At 39.6% G+C, this 15,573-nt stretch overlaps 4 protein-coding genes, 2 non-coding genes and 1 pseudogene across 7 annotated transcripts; 3 read left to right on the top strand and 4 right to left on the bottom strand.

Annotated features, from left to right (window-relative positions):
* The first annotated feature begins 245 nt into the window (after nucleotides 1-245).
* On the top strand, nucleotides 246-812 carry LOC104769626 (ferredoxin-1, chloroplastic). The gene has a single exon (XM_010493887.2). It carries the CDS (start codon nucleotides 246-248, stop codon nucleotides 681-683), a length of 438 nt encoding a protein of 145 aa, XP_010492189.1. The 3' UTR covers nucleotides 684-812.
* Nucleotides 813-865: 53 nt separating this feature from the next.
* On the bottom strand, nucleotides 866-2,911 carry LOC104769636 (zinc transporter 4, chloroplastic). Its single transcript, XM_010493899.2, has 4 exons — nucleotides 2,592-2,911; nucleotides 2,441-2,498; nucleotides 1,593-2,308; nucleotides 866-1,388 (listed from the first exon to the last, which is right to left on the bottom strand). Exons 1-4 carry the CDS (start codon nucleotides 2,604-2,606, stop codon nucleotides 933-935), a joined length of 1,245 nt encoding a protein of 414 aa, XP_010492201.1. The 5' UTR covers nucleotides 2,607-2,911; the 3' UTR covers nucleotides 866-932.
* Nucleotides 2,912-3,423: 512 nt separating this feature from the next.
* Nucleotides 3,424-8,236, bottom strand: LOC104769648 (putative membrane protein YHL071W; annotated as a pseudogene). Its single transcript, XR_015587537.1, has 5 exons — nucleotides 7,936-8,236; nucleotides 6,473-7,390; nucleotides 6,216-6,311; nucleotides 6,035-6,126; nucleotides 3,424-3,708 (listed from the first exon to the last, which is right to left on the bottom strand). The product of XR_015587537.1 is annotated as a putative membrane protein YHL071W (transcript).
* A 280-nt stretch (nucleotides 8,237-8,516) lies between these two features.
* LOC104769658 (MLO-like protein 4) lies at nucleotides 8,517-12,796 on the bottom strand. The gene is made up of 16 exons (XM_087497061.1): nucleotides 12,545-12,796; nucleotides 12,413-12,473; nucleotides 12,110-12,166; nucleotides 11,769-11,989; nucleotides 11,564-11,680; nucleotides 11,192-11,252; nucleotides 10,629-10,720; nucleotides 10,415-10,489; nucleotides 10,150-10,235; nucleotides 9,992-10,041; nucleotides 9,861-9,901; nucleotides 9,591-9,764; nucleotides 9,469-9,504; nucleotides 9,316-9,383; nucleotides 9,182-9,242; nucleotides 8,517-9,066 (listed from the first exon to the last, which is right to left on the bottom strand). The coding sequence occupies exons 1-16, from the start codon at nucleotides 12,668-12,670 to the stop codon at nucleotides 8,614-8,616; spliced, it is 1,779 nt and encodes a 592-aa protein (XP_087353187.1). The 5' UTR covers nucleotides 12,671-12,796; the 3' UTR covers nucleotides 8,517-8,613.
* A 604-nt stretch (nucleotides 12,797-13,400) lies between these two features.
* On the top strand, nucleotides 13,401-13,485 carry TRNAM-CAU (transfer RNA methionine (anticodon CAU)). Its single transcript is given in 2 exon segments — nucleotides 13,401-13,438; nucleotides 13,450-13,485. It is a non-coding gene; the product is annotated as a tRNA-Met (tRNA).
* LOC104769668 (uncharacterized) lies at nucleotides 13,449-15,195 on the top strand. The gene is made up of 3 exons (XM_010493936.3): nucleotides 13,449-14,250; nucleotides 14,476-14,599; nucleotides 14,692-15,195. The coding sequence occupies exons 1-3, from the start codon at nucleotides 13,780-13,782 to the stop codon at nucleotides 15,069-15,071; spliced, it is 975 nt and encodes a 324-aa protein (XP_010492238.1). The 5' UTR covers nucleotides 13,449-13,779; the 3' UTR covers nucleotides 15,072-15,195.
* Nucleotides 15,196-15,484: 289 nt separating this feature from the next.
* Nucleotides 15,485-15,558, bottom strand: TRNAR-UCG (transfer RNA arginine (anticodon UCG)). The gene has a single exon. It is a non-coding gene; the product is annotated as a tRNA-Arg (tRNA).
* Between the last annotated feature and the right edge of the window lie 15 nt (nucleotides 15,559-15,573).

Below are 15,573 nucleotides of genomic sequence, written 5' to 3' on the forward strand. Positions count from 1 at the left end.
GTCTAAACCACATATTTGTACTCTCACCAACAAGATATTGCAGCACAAATGTAAAACAACAGACACAGAGACAGAAACAACCGATCAAGAGGATAACACAAGAACCCACACATCGTATGCCACGTGGTAGTTACACTTCCTTATAATCCTCACCCCCTCGCACTTTCGACGCCATTTTCACAAAGCCACACACAACACACTCTCACATAATCCGTAGAATTTTTATCATCTTTCAAGTTTCGACAATGGCTTCCAGTGCTCTCTCAGGCGCCATCGTAAGCACCTCTTTCCTCCGCCGTCAACAGACACCAATCAGCCTCAGATCTCTCCCAGCGGCCAACACACAATCCCTCTTCGGCCTCAAGTCCTCCACCGCACGCGGCGGTCGCGTCACCGCCTACAAGGTCAAGTTCATCACACCGGAGGGAGAAAAAGAAGTGGAGTGCGCAAGTGACCTCTACGTCCTCGACGCTGCAGAGGATGCCGGAATGGACTTGCCCTACTCATGCCGTGCCGGTGCTTGCTCGAGTTGCCTCGGCAAAGTGGTATCTGGCTCCGTTGACCAGTCGGACCAGAGCTTCTTAGACGATGACCAGCTGGAAATGGGTTATGTCTTGACCTGTATAGCTGTGCCGACTTCTGATGTCGTCATCGAAACCCACAAAGAAGAAGAACTTGCTTAAATTTTTAAAAGCTTTTTCATGAATGTGATCCCTTGTTGTATAAGTCATCTCTCTTGTTACTTCGCTAATGTCCCCCTAATTTGGCTCATCCGTTAATAAGATCAATCAATAAATACATTAATTTATATACCTTCGTGCTTTCAATTTTGTTGTTTCTTCTAAGATCCAATGTGAAAAAGAAGTTTGCAGAAGGCGTATATATTATTATTTTCGAATCTACAGTAGATAATATGTTGTAATCTAAAAGAGTCAAGCCCAAATGGCGAGTGCGGACATAAGTCCAGCTCCAAGGAACAACATTACATAAGACACAACTTGAAGCCTCACATTACAACTCATCCTTTTGCTTAGAAAATCAGCTGCGATGAGGTCCACCAGAGCCATGTACACCAGTATCCCAGCCGAGAGCGAGTCGAGTATCCCCTCAGTGACCAAAGCTCCTGCGCTATGCGAGTTGAAAGACGAAGCCACTGCTGTTCCAATCCCGATACCTACCGGTGTGGTCAAGGCGAAGAAGCAAGCCATTATGGTCGCTGATTTGTTCCTGAACTGTGCCTGAGAGATGCAGCCTCCTAGCGCAAACCCTTCAAAGAACTGGTGAAATGATAGAGCTGCAATGAGAGGCCTGATCGTGCATGGAGACTGTGATACACCAAGGGATAAACCGATGATGATTGAGTGCGACACAATCCCAAGCTCCAATATCTGCAATTATCCATCTTTACAAGGGTTAGATAAATCGATAAGATGATGTATAGATCCCACACATTGCAAAGGAAGTGGAAGCTAGCTTTTGAGGTTCTACAAGTGTTTCTAAGCCTATTCTTAACATAAACACAAACTCCAACACTAGCTTTTACTTTAATAGATGAATCACACAACTGTGAAAAGAGAAACGAGATTTCACACCTGAGAAACAACAACATGCCTAGCTCCATTTTCAACATCTGAAATCCCATGCACATGCCCATGTCCATGTGAATGTCCCTGAGCATGTCCATCGCATGTACCATGGCCATTAGAGTGACTATGTCTATGATGAGCTGCATGAGCACGAATACCAACAATGTGAATCCCACCACCATCTTCTTCACCAAACACTTTGTTATCTCTTTCCACAACGGGGACAACAGACGTCTCTTCACGACCACCAGGCTCAACAACGCTGGCTTCACTAGCAGCCTGATTACTACTACTACTCTCTTGCTTCCTCTCATAGTACTGTGTCCCCATGAAATCAACAAGCAGAGTAACTAAAGCAGCAATCATTGCAAAGAAGCCAGGAAAAGGAAACTTAGACCACGGGTAATCAGGTAAACACGGATTACTCAAAGCTTCAGTGCCGCCTGCAAGCATATGGACAAAGCCAGTGGCGAGTATGACACCAGCTGCAAAGGCTTTAGCAGCTACAAATAGATTCCCTTCAGTTTGAAGAAACCGACGGTTCCTGCCAACGAGAGGTATGGCTACACCTGCAGCTCCAGCTAGTAGAATCGAAGCAATGGCTACAAACTTAAGGAGAAATGCAGCTGAATCGTCTCGACAAAGGTCTGATTCGCCAGCATCACAGAGGATCTTAGTGGTAGAAGAAGCCATTTCCTCGGGAACTATCTGCAAAATGGACTCTTTTTGTTTTTGGGTCCATAGAGAAACAGAGAACGCAATTCAGAACAAATCTCAATTCTACATCAGATGCGAATAAATCAAGAACAGAGATCACAGTGAGAATTTTGTAGGGTAAGTGTTCGATAAAATACCTGACAGAGAATCTGTCTCTGATCCAAAAGAGTACAGAGGAAACAATTTCCAAAGAACCTATTAAGATAAAGAGAGCATAGAGAAGAGAATTATAAAGAATTGGAGAGACAGAATCGAATCCCAAGGAAGGGGAGGGAAGAATTAACTAACATCGACGATGATCATGGGAACAACAAGAGTTTCTTCGTCTTCGTCTCCTTCTTTCTCGGGATCAAGAAGAAGCAGAAAGGTGTGAGAGACTATAATAAAAAATACAAGAGAGAAATCGAAAAGGAAGCAACTTGGAGGAGGAGAAAGAGCGAAAGAGTGTCGACATCGATGCGATTACGAATTGGTTAGCTCGGTGGCAGTTGAACACTCATGAGACCCTGACGCGAGCTTTCCCCAATCTTGTCTATACTTAGCCATTATGTCGACATTTTCACGTTATTCTGTTTTTTTTTTTTTTCTCTCTTTTATTTCTTTTTCTTAAATAAAAAAAAAAATATATATATATATAAAAGGAGTGATTTTTGGAAACTTTTATTGCTAGCTCTCCCATCTTCACTACTAGTATATTATATGTATGTACGATTGTCTTTATTCGATGTAAAATGTTGTGATTGTAACATTTGTTTTTTCCTTTTTGTCGTCGATATAATAATAACCTCTGATTAGATTGATGGATGATGCAAAGTGGTAATGCTTTTGATAATCTATCTTATAGAGCTAATGCACTGACAGTGTGTTGTTGCGTTTTGTATATTGAAGTAGAATTGAATGCAAATGCTTATTGCAATGGGGATGTTAAGACAGAATGATTGCAACTTAAACAAGTGTTTCTTTCTTTTGTCCAAAAGATTCACTTTTTTAACCATTTCTTCCACTTACCAACAAGTTCATGAAACAGTAAAAATACCGATTTAAGTCAAAGTCTGCTACAGAAGATTCTAGTTTAGACTAGGGAGTTCAAGAAAAACTTAATACACACCAAAAGCCATGGGTTAAAAAAGGAGAGGTTAGGAGCAGCTTAAGCCGAAAAAAGATTTAGGAGGCAGCTTAAGCTAGAAACCACGGACGGTAACTTTTTAGGATGCGTCTGTTTCACCTCTCGCCTGGTACATTCCCAAGCAATATGATGAATGCTTCCAGAAGGCTCTTCCTTTCGTTCCTCTCAGCATTGCCATCTTCAGCCTTTGTTTCATCTTTCTTCTTCATCATCCCCGCTTCTGCCAGTGACAGATATTCGTCTCCTTCTTTAGATTCCTCGTCAGCTATGTATAGGTGCCTGCAATTTCAAACCAGTATATACATCAGACAAATGTGTGTGATACCAGCGGAGAGTATCAGGACTTCTATTCATTACTTTATAAATAAAGTTCAAACACTACAACTGATTAGTATTAAACATACATTATCCTAATGTGAAACTTAAAACAGGCCACAGAAGCACCCAATTGATAAAAAGGTCAAAGTAAAGGGTAAAGAGAGAGATCGGTACTATACCTTGTGGGTTTTTGTAAATGGTGCGCTTGTGAACACGGATCGAATCAAACGCTGAAGAAAGTTAGGGTTTCAAGAAATTTGGGGATTTTAGTCACAATGTGTCTTGAGGGATTTCCCATCTTTGATGGTGTTGCCGGTGAACTACGACCATGGATTTCATGGCTGGAGGATTTCTTTGTTCAAGAGAATTTCACGGCGGATGAGAAACTGAATCTTGCACATAGTCTTCTCGAAGGTGAAGCCAACGCTCATGTTCAATGGCGACAATCGTTTATGCCTTTCCAAAGCTGGGAAGAATTGAAAGATGTTTTGGTACTGGGTTTTGGAAAAAGAGACGATCCTGAAAAAATGAGGATGATGCATGAGAACGAACGTAAGATACAACAATTCATCAAGAAGCAAAGAGACGATCTAGAGGCTGACAGGAGTGTTGAACCAGAATTTGTGGTGGCTGATATGATTCACAGTGAGGAAGGCTCGCGTCAGGAGAAGAAAGCCATTCAAGAAACATTTGGTTTGGCTGTTTCCAATGAATGTGTATCAATAGCAACTTCTGCTGCAGAAAAAGTTACAATTCACAGTGAAGAAGCAATTTTTCACAAAGAATCGTTGGTCCAGAATCAATTCAACACGCAACATCAGGTATTGATCTCTGACTTGGAACCTAGCCGTAGTGTTCTTCAGTTAGGATTTTCTGGAATGGATTCAGTTTTGGCAAATAGAAAACTTGGGGAAAAGCACGTTGAGAAGCCAATCTTTGAAGCTCTTAATGAAGTAGCATGGATCTTTACTGAAGAATCGCCAAAGAGTCAAGAAGTTGAGGTGAGGTTAACAAACACGGATTTGAGCTTGTTCTTTGATGGAAATGTTGCGGCTCAGTTTCAGATTGTGTATGGTAGCGAGATGGACCCTTATGGCTACCAAGTGTTCGATCAAATATCTCTTAGAGGGTACAACTTACTGCAACATAAGAAGATGAGCAAGTTTCCTAAGTCATGGATGTTCAAGTTCAAGAACAGTTTGAAGGCACAAAATTCAGCACCAGAACAACTATTGTTTCTAGATATAGTTGCAGATGCGAAAGGAACAAGAGACGGCTTGCAGGGACTATCTATTAGTGATATTGTGTTGCTGCAGCAGATTACCTACAAGATGAGAATTGAAACCGTAGCGGTTGCAGGGATGCTTTATAGAATGGAACAGCGTGTGGATAGTACATTTGCCAAAGTGAATCTAAGTATATTAGCACAGCTTATTTTTGGTGAGACCGATGTAAAGCACAAATGGAAATCTAAGGAACTACAAGCAGTCTTGATAATTGACAAGAATTCACGTGGAAGTGATGTTACATATGGCACCTGCTCTGCTGCAACTGTTGACAAGAGAGGGTATTTTTCTTTGTGGCATCGTTGGAGAGACAAGGGACAGAACAAAGAGCATGGACTCGTCATTGTTTACAAGTTCCAAATCGAACAATAGATTGATGTGTGGTGGTCTCAGATTGGGCAAGTCATTCAACCTGCAACTTTTGCATCTATGTTGTTGACTCTGTCAATCACCCCAACAAATCCGCAGCAGCCCGTCTACATGATGATCAAGCATGATTCTATCATTCAAAGAGCATTGGAGCAGATTCAAAGGGCCGTTCAGGATTATGGAGGAGAAAATTTTGCAAGAAATGGTGGTTTTAAGTTCAAAATACAAACTAGCGAAACGTTTTGAACAGGGAAACATCTGCCTATAGTAAAACCTTGCAAGACAACATATTTTGACATCTTTTAGCAAGAAGCTGTGGAGAAAGAGCTGGGAAAGGGCGATATGATGATACTACACACAGTTCATTAGGTTTCTTTTTTTTCCACAAGCTGTTTTCAAAGGGGGGGAGTATTGATAAGCACATGAGAAGCACATGCAAAGGACCGAAGACATTGGTAGATAAACAGAGAACAGTCATTGTAGTTCTTTTATGCATTGTTTGTGAATTGTAGAAGTGATATATGTGTTGCTTGGGAGATAGAGTTGATGAATCGGTGATGTGCCGGTGGCTCTAGTCTTGTAAAACAGTGTATCGGAGGATAAGAAGGAGAGTTTCATAGTTTCATTCTTATCAGACCAACAGTAGGTAAGAAAGTAGATACCAGAACACTGGAATAATCCACTTCGATTGCCATAAGTCCCTTATTGAGTCATAGATATACAACTGATTCACAAAAAAAAATCAGTTACACAATCCTATGACTTGCCGTTTTCAAGAGAATTACCATGATTAATAAACTAGCCAACTGTTACCTCCACATAGATCCAGAACAAGTTTAGAACAACCATGATCACAAGCACAGCTGCAAACTTCTTGTAGAGTTGCAGTTTAGCAATGTTCTTGTTAAGCTACAAAAGAAAAAAAATTGGATTAGCAGAGATGTAAAATTTAAGAAAACTTGGATCCTTATAGCTGGCTCATTTGCAACTTAACAGTTAGCAGGAAAGATACTTATAAGCAATCTATTCTATGAAACATCAAATAAAGAGACGTATTGTATGTTTCTTACCTTAAGCTTCTTAAGAGTCTTCCACAATGACCTGAAAATCCACTTGAGAAAGCAAATTTCCAGTATAGCCCAAGAGAGCATTAGGAAATTCATCCCATTTTCGGAGATGTTCCCATATTCTGTAGCCAAACCAAGAGATTCACTTATAACAAAGCATAAGACGCCAATAAGAAGCATCCTCAATGTTATGCCACCAAGGGTCACTATCCCATACCCTGAAGATATGACCAACAGTAGAAGTCGAGACAGTGCCTTCCTCACTGAAGAAAGGGTTATTGCCCATACAGTAACCTCCATAGGACTCGTACCAGCTGAGTCGAGATAGGCAAATTCAAAGTACCGAAAGGCCAATTCACCCATGGAAAATGCAATTACCAAGCTAATCTGACTGTGCAACTGAATTCCATCCTTCCAGTACTGAGCAACTTTTGGAAACCAAACTAGGCCAAGGACCACATAAGCCAATAGCATGGAGGCGTAGAACTTCATCAATGGAGCCTTCTCTCCCTGTAAATAGCCACCTCTGTTCTTCCAAACAGTTCTACCTCTGACTGTGGTGCCATCCAGTTCGGGATCACATGTCATGAAGTAAACAGTGTACCATCCAGTCTTCTTAATGGTCACAGCTTCCGGAGACATCATTACTTCTTCCTCACCTCTTTTGAAAAAAGTGGGAATCCGCTTAGGCCACTCAGGATCATTAGGATCTGCACTAACATAACTTCCCCAAGATTGCAGGAACCAGCATCTGCAAGTTTTGGCGTACAGCACATGTCCTCAGTTTTGAAAAAAGAACCACCAACTCGATCTTGCTGCTTGGCCTCAAACACTATCGCTTCAACCAATCCCGCAGTTGCCAGGGTAGAATTCTGCTTGCTAGCAGATTCCTTGCTTCTTACAAAAGTGATATCATCAAACCTACAAAAATAAAACCGGAATTTTAAGGACCATAAAGATACAGAAAAAAGCCTTCATCTATAAATGCACAAGTGAATCCCTACGAAGCAGTAATACAAATCTTCATTAGAAAAATGAAATTTCCTTGGCTACGCTATACCAAACTCAAAAGATACAGCATCAAAGAAGCAGTAATACAAATCTACAAGCTCATATACACCAAAAGTGCAAAATCCAGTACTCAAGAAACCAAATTTACAAGTTGGTATATATAAAATCGTTGTAATGTCCATGGATTCAATACAAAGAAAAAACACAAAAAAGCAAATTCCAGTACCTAAAAAGCAGTAACCTTTCATACAAAAAAAGCAGTAACCAAAATCTACAAGCTCACATACTAACAAGTAGTGCAAGTAATGTCTTGGCCCGTTACTATACTAACAAGTACACAGAAACCTCACTAGAAAAAGAAAAGAAAAAAAACGAGTTTTGACTCATAAAACCCTAACTCAAAACAGGAGACGACATAAATCATAATCAGAAGAGAGAAACGAGAAATAATGAACCTGATGAACGAGTTCCCCTTGAGCTGAGCCTGAGGTGTATCCAGAAACTCAGAACCGTATATCCCTTCGGAACCAGCCACGTAGTAGCGAGCGTTGGCGATTTTGGTGAAGCTCTGGTTGTTGTACTCGTGAATCGAACCATCAGCTGAGTCGATCAAGCTTCCCATCAAGAAAAACACAAGCGTAGCCCACAGATTCCCCATTGTTTCAGAGGTTTTTGCTCTCTCGCTTCCTTCTTCTCTCTCTCTCTCTCACTCACTTCACTGACTCAACACAGTCACAGAAGAAAGAAACACGCAAAAACCACAACCCCCCCCCCCCCCTTCTTTATGGAAAAATCATTTATTTATTTATTTACTTTTTGTTTTTTCCATCATGAAACCGTGTCCGTACTGTTACGTACAACACCTCTCCAAGGCTTATCCAAATAACACGGACCAACGGCTACTTTGCTATCGAATGGGCTTGGCCCTTTAGGCCCATAGCAGATTAGATATTGTTTTCTTTTGTAAGCAAAGTTCGTTTTCTTGTTTTAGCTCCGATTAATATTTTCGTAAACCAAAGACTGCTTAATATCGGAATGACCAACAAAAGAAGATTTTTACTTTTGTTAAACGTATTCTTTGTATATGTCAAGTAATTTACAACTTAACGAAGCTTCTAAAAGCGGAGATAGTATCAAGTCCTCCTAAACAACTCAAGAAGTGTTTCTCCAGCATCACCGTTCTCATCACTCCCACTTCTCCTATTTCCATTATCTTCCTCACCTTCTATCTCAATCTCAATCTCATCGTTTAAAGGTGGCATCGAACCGATGTTGTTGAAGGTTTCAGACAGATATTCTTCGACCCTCGAGGTGTATTCCTCTTGAGGACTGCTCGATGAAGCTGCTGCTCCGAATATAGACTCTGCTTGGTCTACGGAGTTTATGGTAATTTGATTCAGTGAAGTCATCGACGAGCTCCTCGACAATGTCCCTACTGTCATCTCGTCTCTCTCGTCTATTGTTGCTGTGTCAAGAGAACACACTGATCTTGTGTGCTTTGACCTCTCTTTCACTCTCTTGCACCAGCTGTGAAGTGAGTCTCTTACGCTCTCTGCTATCACAGCTTTCTTGTGCCGAGATCCCATCTGTTCAGATTCATGTGAATCCATAGAATTTTGATGAACGATGTTAAGTCATAGACCTGTTAATAGGCTTTCAGATTATGGAACTTGTAGATATATATGATAAGTTTTGACGAACCTGAGTTACGATTACGTTGAGAGGCACTGTGCCATAACTACACCAGAACTGAACGAGAACCCTGCATTCACCAGAATATAAAAACCCTTAGAGACAGTTGGTTGCTGCAAATTGTTATGTACTTGGAAACGCACCCAGAAATTAGCCGGCTTGATATCATCACATGGTTCTTCATGAAGCAAGATCTTTCCTTGATGCCCCACTGATACATGAAATGAAGGATTTTTTCAGAAACAGAAAACTTCACATATAAGAATTGATGCCAGTATTTTATAAGGTGGCCTTACCAAGAACCAGATGAACGTTGCCATCTCAAACGCATTCTGCATTACCAGGAAATATGTAAGGATCATGTCTGTGAATAAACAAAAATCATGGCTTGTAAAACTGGGAAAGAAAAACTCATTACCTGAAAAATGATAAACTGTATCAACCGCAGCAGAATTTCTGGTTTCCCAAACCAGAAGAGTCCGTCACGTGGTTTTACTTGAGCCCCATTAGTTGTGCCTGTCTGCTGCTCCTTAACCTCGAGAGCAAGCTTCGAGACAACGTGCTCTAGTTTGGTTCCAACCAACATGACAAGCTTAAACAACAAACAAATACAAACACATTCTCTGAGTGTTAGCTAGTGTCTTATGAATTTCAAGCTTTATACTTATTCTTGCTTTTGTTTACTTACAATGGCAGGGATGAATGATAACCAAAAGTACATATTCAGGCCTGAATGAAATCATTAGATTAGTGACGAAAAGGCTTAAATATGGAGATACAAATGGAATGCACTTTGTCTTTATGTAACCGTTGAGTTACCATGAACATTTATGCAGATGCATACTATAGCGTAAACCCAAAGCGGCCAGCTGTTGATTCATCATGAAACATGCATCAGTCTGTAACCCCTTATGAAATCTTCTGAAAACAGTTGAATAAAGAGTCTTTGATAAACTTCATTTCTAAGAAACGCCTACCTAATTCCTACAATGCCATGAAACTCATCTTCCATCGTCCGTACCATATACGTATGGAAGTTGTATGTAAATGGCAAGTTATGTTTCTGAAATTTCAAAGTAATGAAGAACGGATTCAGTACACTAATCATGCTAGCTACCAGATTAGATGAGACGTTTTGAGAACAAAGATACTAAGATCAACCTTCACTCCAGAAAAGTAGTACATAATTATATAAAAGGGAAAGACTGAGAAACGAGATAAAGAAGGTACTCTGTTACTCACAGTGAGGAAACCTAACCGAAGTGCGAAGTAGTCAGACTTTCGTATAGAGCCTCTAAATTGCCGCAGGAAACAAAGCTACAATGCAATCATATATTTTACAGCTGGAGAAATGCCGTAAAAAATAGATTCTGAAGAAACATGTAATAATGTTCTTAACTGGAGATATGAAATTTTTGAAAACTATACAGCTTAAGGTAAAAGCATGGGGAGTTACCATCCAAATGAGAAAACGATTGTTACTCCAGGGATGAGAGGCATGATGGAAGACAAACGTAGACTGACGCTTCATCACCTTGGTCTTCTTTGCTGTTGAACAAAGTCAAGAAGACAAGGGTATATATGAGTGACAACGAAAGCATCCTAAGTGTTAACGAAAATCTGTAACAATGAATTATCCGTTTGTGATAAAACGGAAATCACAGACAAAATAGCCTGTATGTCTCTTCCCAAGCCAGTTCATTTCAATCCTGTATAAGTGTTTATACTTGGCTAAAAAGGGTTTATCTTTTCCTATATCTGTATCTATAACAGTACAGTTGATTTGATTTGCTAGTAAAGATGAAGAGAATTTTGCAAATGCTGCACAAAAGCATCACCACAGCTCAAGCGAGTTCATGAATGAACAACATATATATATATATACTGAACATAGTCCTAGTTTCATGCTGTTCCTAATCCTAAGATAACTGAGTCCTTCATGTGCCCTCAAGATGAAACCCATCAAAGAAACATACAAGCTTTTATTTGAAGGAGAGACAGAAATGTCCTGTCATTTACCACGGATATCTGATTCAGCCATTATGATCGCTTGGGTTTCCCATTTTCTCCAACTGTAAATCTGTGATAAAAAGACAACACTGTTTCAGATTATATTGATCTGTTTGTCTGTATAACCTTAACAAAGCTCTTTGTACACAAATGTTAATATCGATGGTTTTCCATCAATATGTAAATTGAAGATACAATCTATTTGACATATACTTAAGAGCACAAAATATTTGATCATAGAGGGTTCTCTACATACTCTAAACATGAAGATGAAGGTTATAGTGTACAGTATATGTCTAATGTCTTCCCCTCGAGAAACATAGAAATACCCAAGAGTATAATTGTAACACAATTTGAAGATTCAGGAGCTATAATGTGTACCTTGCTCATGGCTAAACCGATGGCAATGCCACTGTACAGAACATGAGTGATACCCAGGACAAACAAGAATCTTAGGAGTTGTTCGAGGCCCTCATACGACACAAATGGTTCACGGCCCTAACATTGGATCGAAGAACTAGTTCAGCCATTATTAAAGGTCAAACGGAAAAGAGGCTATTAAGTTGATATATAAGTAGACATTTACATGACCACATTGATGAGAGGCTTCATGTATTCCGTGATGAGGTAAGGAAGTGTTTTTTGTAGAAGGTGTGTGTTCGAGAAGAACTTTCTTATGGATTCCATAGTCCTCTTCGGAGCAAATGTAGAATTTACTATTGAAAAGGGAAGAGTTTACACAGATTTCTGATATCCATCTCGCGCTTTGTGACAACAGCAGTGATATAAGTCCCAGCAACATCAGCTCTACCAAGAAAATTTCACAAGTCAAAATCAAACCAAAAAAAAGAGAAAAAGAAACCATCTTTACCATTTCTAGCAAAAATTATAAGCACCGCAGCTTCACCATGGGTATATTTAACATACCTTCTTTCATCTTCTCAAGCGAAGTAAAAAGTGCCTTTCTTCTAGTCTCTTTAACCACTGAAATACACGAACACAAACATATAAGTCCATGAATAAACTCGTCCATTAAATTTCTCACTTTCTAGTACCCATTCTCAGATAAAAACATGTGCAGTACAATAATCAAAGAAAGAAAGAAACTTTATAGACACATATGTCAATTAATAAACTCGTCCATAAAAATTATCACTTTGAAGTACCCATTCTCAGATTAAAACGTGTAATATTCACTAATCAAAGAAAGAAAGAAAGAGACTTTAGTACCCCAACCAAGTGCAGAAAACTCATAAAACACTTTTTTACTTTCACACTCATGTTTTACGAGCTGAGCATTTCAACAAACACATAGTATGCATAAAGCATAAAACTAAAAAGAGAGCAAAACAAAAACCTCACCTTGCCAAATCTGTAAATGGCTCGTTCAACGAGAAAGCATACAAAGATCAAAACAGTAACAACGGAAGCAACAGAGTAAGTCGGCGTCTCTGCAAGAGACCTCCCTTCTTTCATCATATGCTCCATCTCCGGAGAAGAGATCTTCCGGGAAAGTCGCAAGAACAAACTTTTCTCCCGAGAAAAAAGGAGAATCGATCTGCATCTGTGATTACGAGAAGAGGGAGTAGTAATAAAAAGTTTAGCTTTTTATATATATATATATTTTTTTTTTTGGCTTAAAATAAAAAAATATAGTCAAAGAAAGAAGAAGAAGAGAAAGCTCATGGAATGCTGTACCAAGTAGAAACCATAGCACATGGTTGCTTCCTCGTCTTCTCCAACGGTCTCTTCTCTTTCTTTTATTATTCATCGCTTTCAATTAATGCTTCTCACGTGCTCTTCCCCCTAAATGTCGTTAAAGAACCTAAACTTAATAATGCAATTTCAATAGCCGGACTTGACCGGCCGGTTCAATCATATATCGATGATAACAGAGTCCGGTTTGATTATCTAAATCGGTTTATCAGGGGAGTTTCAATCATTGTCCGAATTAAATGAAAATATTAAATTAGTAGGATCAGATATCAAACCACATTTGGACCATTTCATACAATTTGATTACAAACCAAATTTATAGCAGTAATCTACATCTACTAGAAATATCACAATCTATCAGCAACAACTCAACCGCGAGATCATTTACTAATATAATTGCGGTTAATGTTAGACGACGTTACGTGTACCTTTTTAACTGAGTAGTGATCAATGTTTACTAAGAGTATATAAATGTATAACACGTGTACAACATCACATCATTGGGGTGGTGGCGCAGTTGGCTAGCGCGTAGGTCTCATAGCTACTGAGTGATCCTGAGGTCGAGAGTTCGAGCCTCTCTCACCCCAACTTCTATTTTGCTCATCTTTTTCCAATCCCCAAAAATTAAGAAGCTTTTGTCTCTCTTACAATTGACCTTCTTCCCCAGTTTTTTTTTTTGTCTCTCTTCCACACTTGTATAATCTTCTTCTCACATCCTCGCACGTTTTTTTTCCCCCGCCGATCAATTCAATATCTCATAGACCCGAATATGTTTTAATCCGATTCAAATCCTCCCTCTATGATCTCGAACAACGATTGATATCCAACCCCATAAATTTATCTCTTGTCTGGAAATTTTAGGGTTAGCGAAGGTTTGATCAATGATGCAAGGTGAAGTACAATTGCAGCCACCGGATTCGCAAAAGCTTAGTGATTCCGCTCCATTGTTGGGGGAACACACCAGTTCTTCTTCTTCTTCTTCTTCTCCTTCGGCGTCTGTTGTGGTGGTAGCAGCAGAGACTAGCGATGAGATAAAAACTGAAGATTTGGAGAACGATGCTTCGTCAGCTCCTTGCTGTCGTATTTGTTTGGAGGACGACAGCGAATTGTTAGGCGATGAATTGATATCACCGTGTATGTGCAAAGGCACTCAGCAGTTTGTGCATCGGTCATGTCTCGATCATTGGCGATCTGTTAAAGAAGGTTTTGCTTTCTCTCACTGTACCACCTGCAAAGCTCAGTTTCATCTCAGAGTCGAACCTTTTGAGGATAACAACTCTTGGCGTCGCAAAGCTAAATTCAGACTCTTTGTCGCTAGAGATGTGCTTTTGGTTTTCTTAGCTGTTCAGACTGTTAGTATCTCTGATCTCTCTCAGCTTCTCTTCAATTGTTCTTATAATTGCAGTTTTTGTCATTATCTGAGTTACAAATTGTATCTACAATTAGAATCTTGACCTGGTCTTCACTGCGCAATTTCACATAGTTTGACAATAGAACTTGAGACTACTATGAAATGGTTCATTGTGCTCACTATGACTTGTGTTTTCTGATAAGAAGGTTGTTGTTGATACTTCTAGGTTATAGCTGTTATGGCTGGACTTGCATATATGATGGACAAAGATGGAGAATTTCGAAACTCTTTCAACGATGATTGGGATCGTATCTTGTCGAAACATCCCATCCCGTTTTATTACTGCATTGGTATTTTACTGAATCTTTCTTTCATCTCCCTTTCAATTTTGTAACTAAACTACATATACGCTTTTTAACATTTGGTGTATCATGAATCTTAGGGGTTGTATCCTTCTTTGTGCTTACTGGATTTCTTGGAATCATTCTACATTGCTCTGCCATCAACGGTAATGACCCGAGGATGGCTGGATGCCAGAACTGCTGTTACGGATGGGGTGTCTTGGATTGTTTCCCTGCTTCAATGGAAGCTTGTTTTGCTCTTGTTGTTGTTTTTGTCGTCATCTTCGCCATTCTTGGTTTAGCTTATGGTTTTCTTGCTGCTACTATGGCTATCCAAAGGATATGGCAGAGACATTACCATATTCTCACCAAGCGAGAGCTCACAAAGGAGTACATTGTGGAGGATCTTCACGGAAGTTACACTCCCCCAAAGCTGGATGCAGAGCACGAAGGAAGACTTAAAATGCTGAAACTTCTGTGACCGTTTCTTTTCACTATGCAATAAAGGTTGTAATGGAGTTTCGGGTGCATTAGAGAAACAAGTTCATATACCTAATGTATGTTGTCGTCCCTCTCTCTATATATATATATATGAGTTGAAGCAATGCTATTGCATTTTAGTTAACACTAAAGACATTGAGACTCTAATCCACAAACAGAGTCTATAGATTGTTTCGGTTTTACTCTTTATTAACCAATGGTTTTGTCTCACAGAAAACTCTCATCAGAGATACTTATTGTTCCTTTGAATAACAGTTTCTAAAAAGCAATGAGATACTTGTAATAATTAAGAGCATCTGGTAAGTGAAAGATTACGGATAGATATCGTGCTGTGCAGCTTAAAATGTCCTAGATAACTCCAAAACTAGATATCACAACAAGAAGAAAAGAAAACGACCACAGTGGGAGTCGAACCCGCGACCTTCTGATCCGAAGTCAGACGCGCTAATCCACTGCGCTATGCGGTCTTTGAATATTTTATT

Source organism: Camelina sativa, chromosome 3, assembly GCF_030686135.1.
Source record: "Camelina sativa cultivar CO46 ecotype springtype chromosome 3, ASM3068613v1".
NCBI lineage: Eukaryota > Viridiplantae > Streptophyta > Magnoliopsida > Brassicales > Brassicaceae > Camelina > Camelina sativa.

Coding starts and splice junctions, on each gene's coding strand:
- LOC104769636 (XM_010493899.2), bottom strand. Junction 2,309..2,440: donor AGAGACAGATTCTCTGTCAG/GTATTTTATCGA, acceptor AAAAACAAAAAG/AGTCCATTTTGCAGATAGTT. Junction 1,389..1,592: donor GGCATGTTGTTGTTTCTCAG/GTGTGAAATCTC, acceptor GGATAATTGCAG/ATATTGGAGCTTGGGATTGT.
- LOC104769626 (XM_010493887.2), top strand. CDS start 246: ATGGCTTCCAGTGCTCTCTCAGGCGCCATCGTAAGCACCTCTTTCCTC.
- LOC104769668 (XM_010493936.3), top strand. CDS start 13,780: ATGATGCAAGGTGAAGTACAATTGCAGCCACCGGATTCGCAAAAGCTT. Junction 14,251..14,475: donor TTTTCTTAGCTGTTCAGACT/GTTAGTATCTCT, acceptor TGATACTTCTAG/GTTATAGCTGTTATGGCTGG. Junction 14,600..14,691: donor CCCGTTTTATTACTGCATTG/GTATTTTACTGA, acceptor CATGAATCTTAG/GGGTTGTATCCTTCTTTGTG.
- LOC104769658 (XM_087497061.1), bottom strand. CDS start 12,670: ATGGAGCATATGATGAAAGAAGGGAGGTCTCTTGCAGAGACGCCGACT. Junction 10,721..11,191: donor GGCTGAATCAGATATCCGTG/GTAAATGACAGG, acceptor TTTGTTCAACAG/CAAAGAAGACCAAGGTGATG. Junction 9,902..9,991: donor CATCTGCATAAATGTTCATG/GTAACTCAACGG, acceptor GATTTCATTCAG/GCCTGAATATGTACTTTTGG.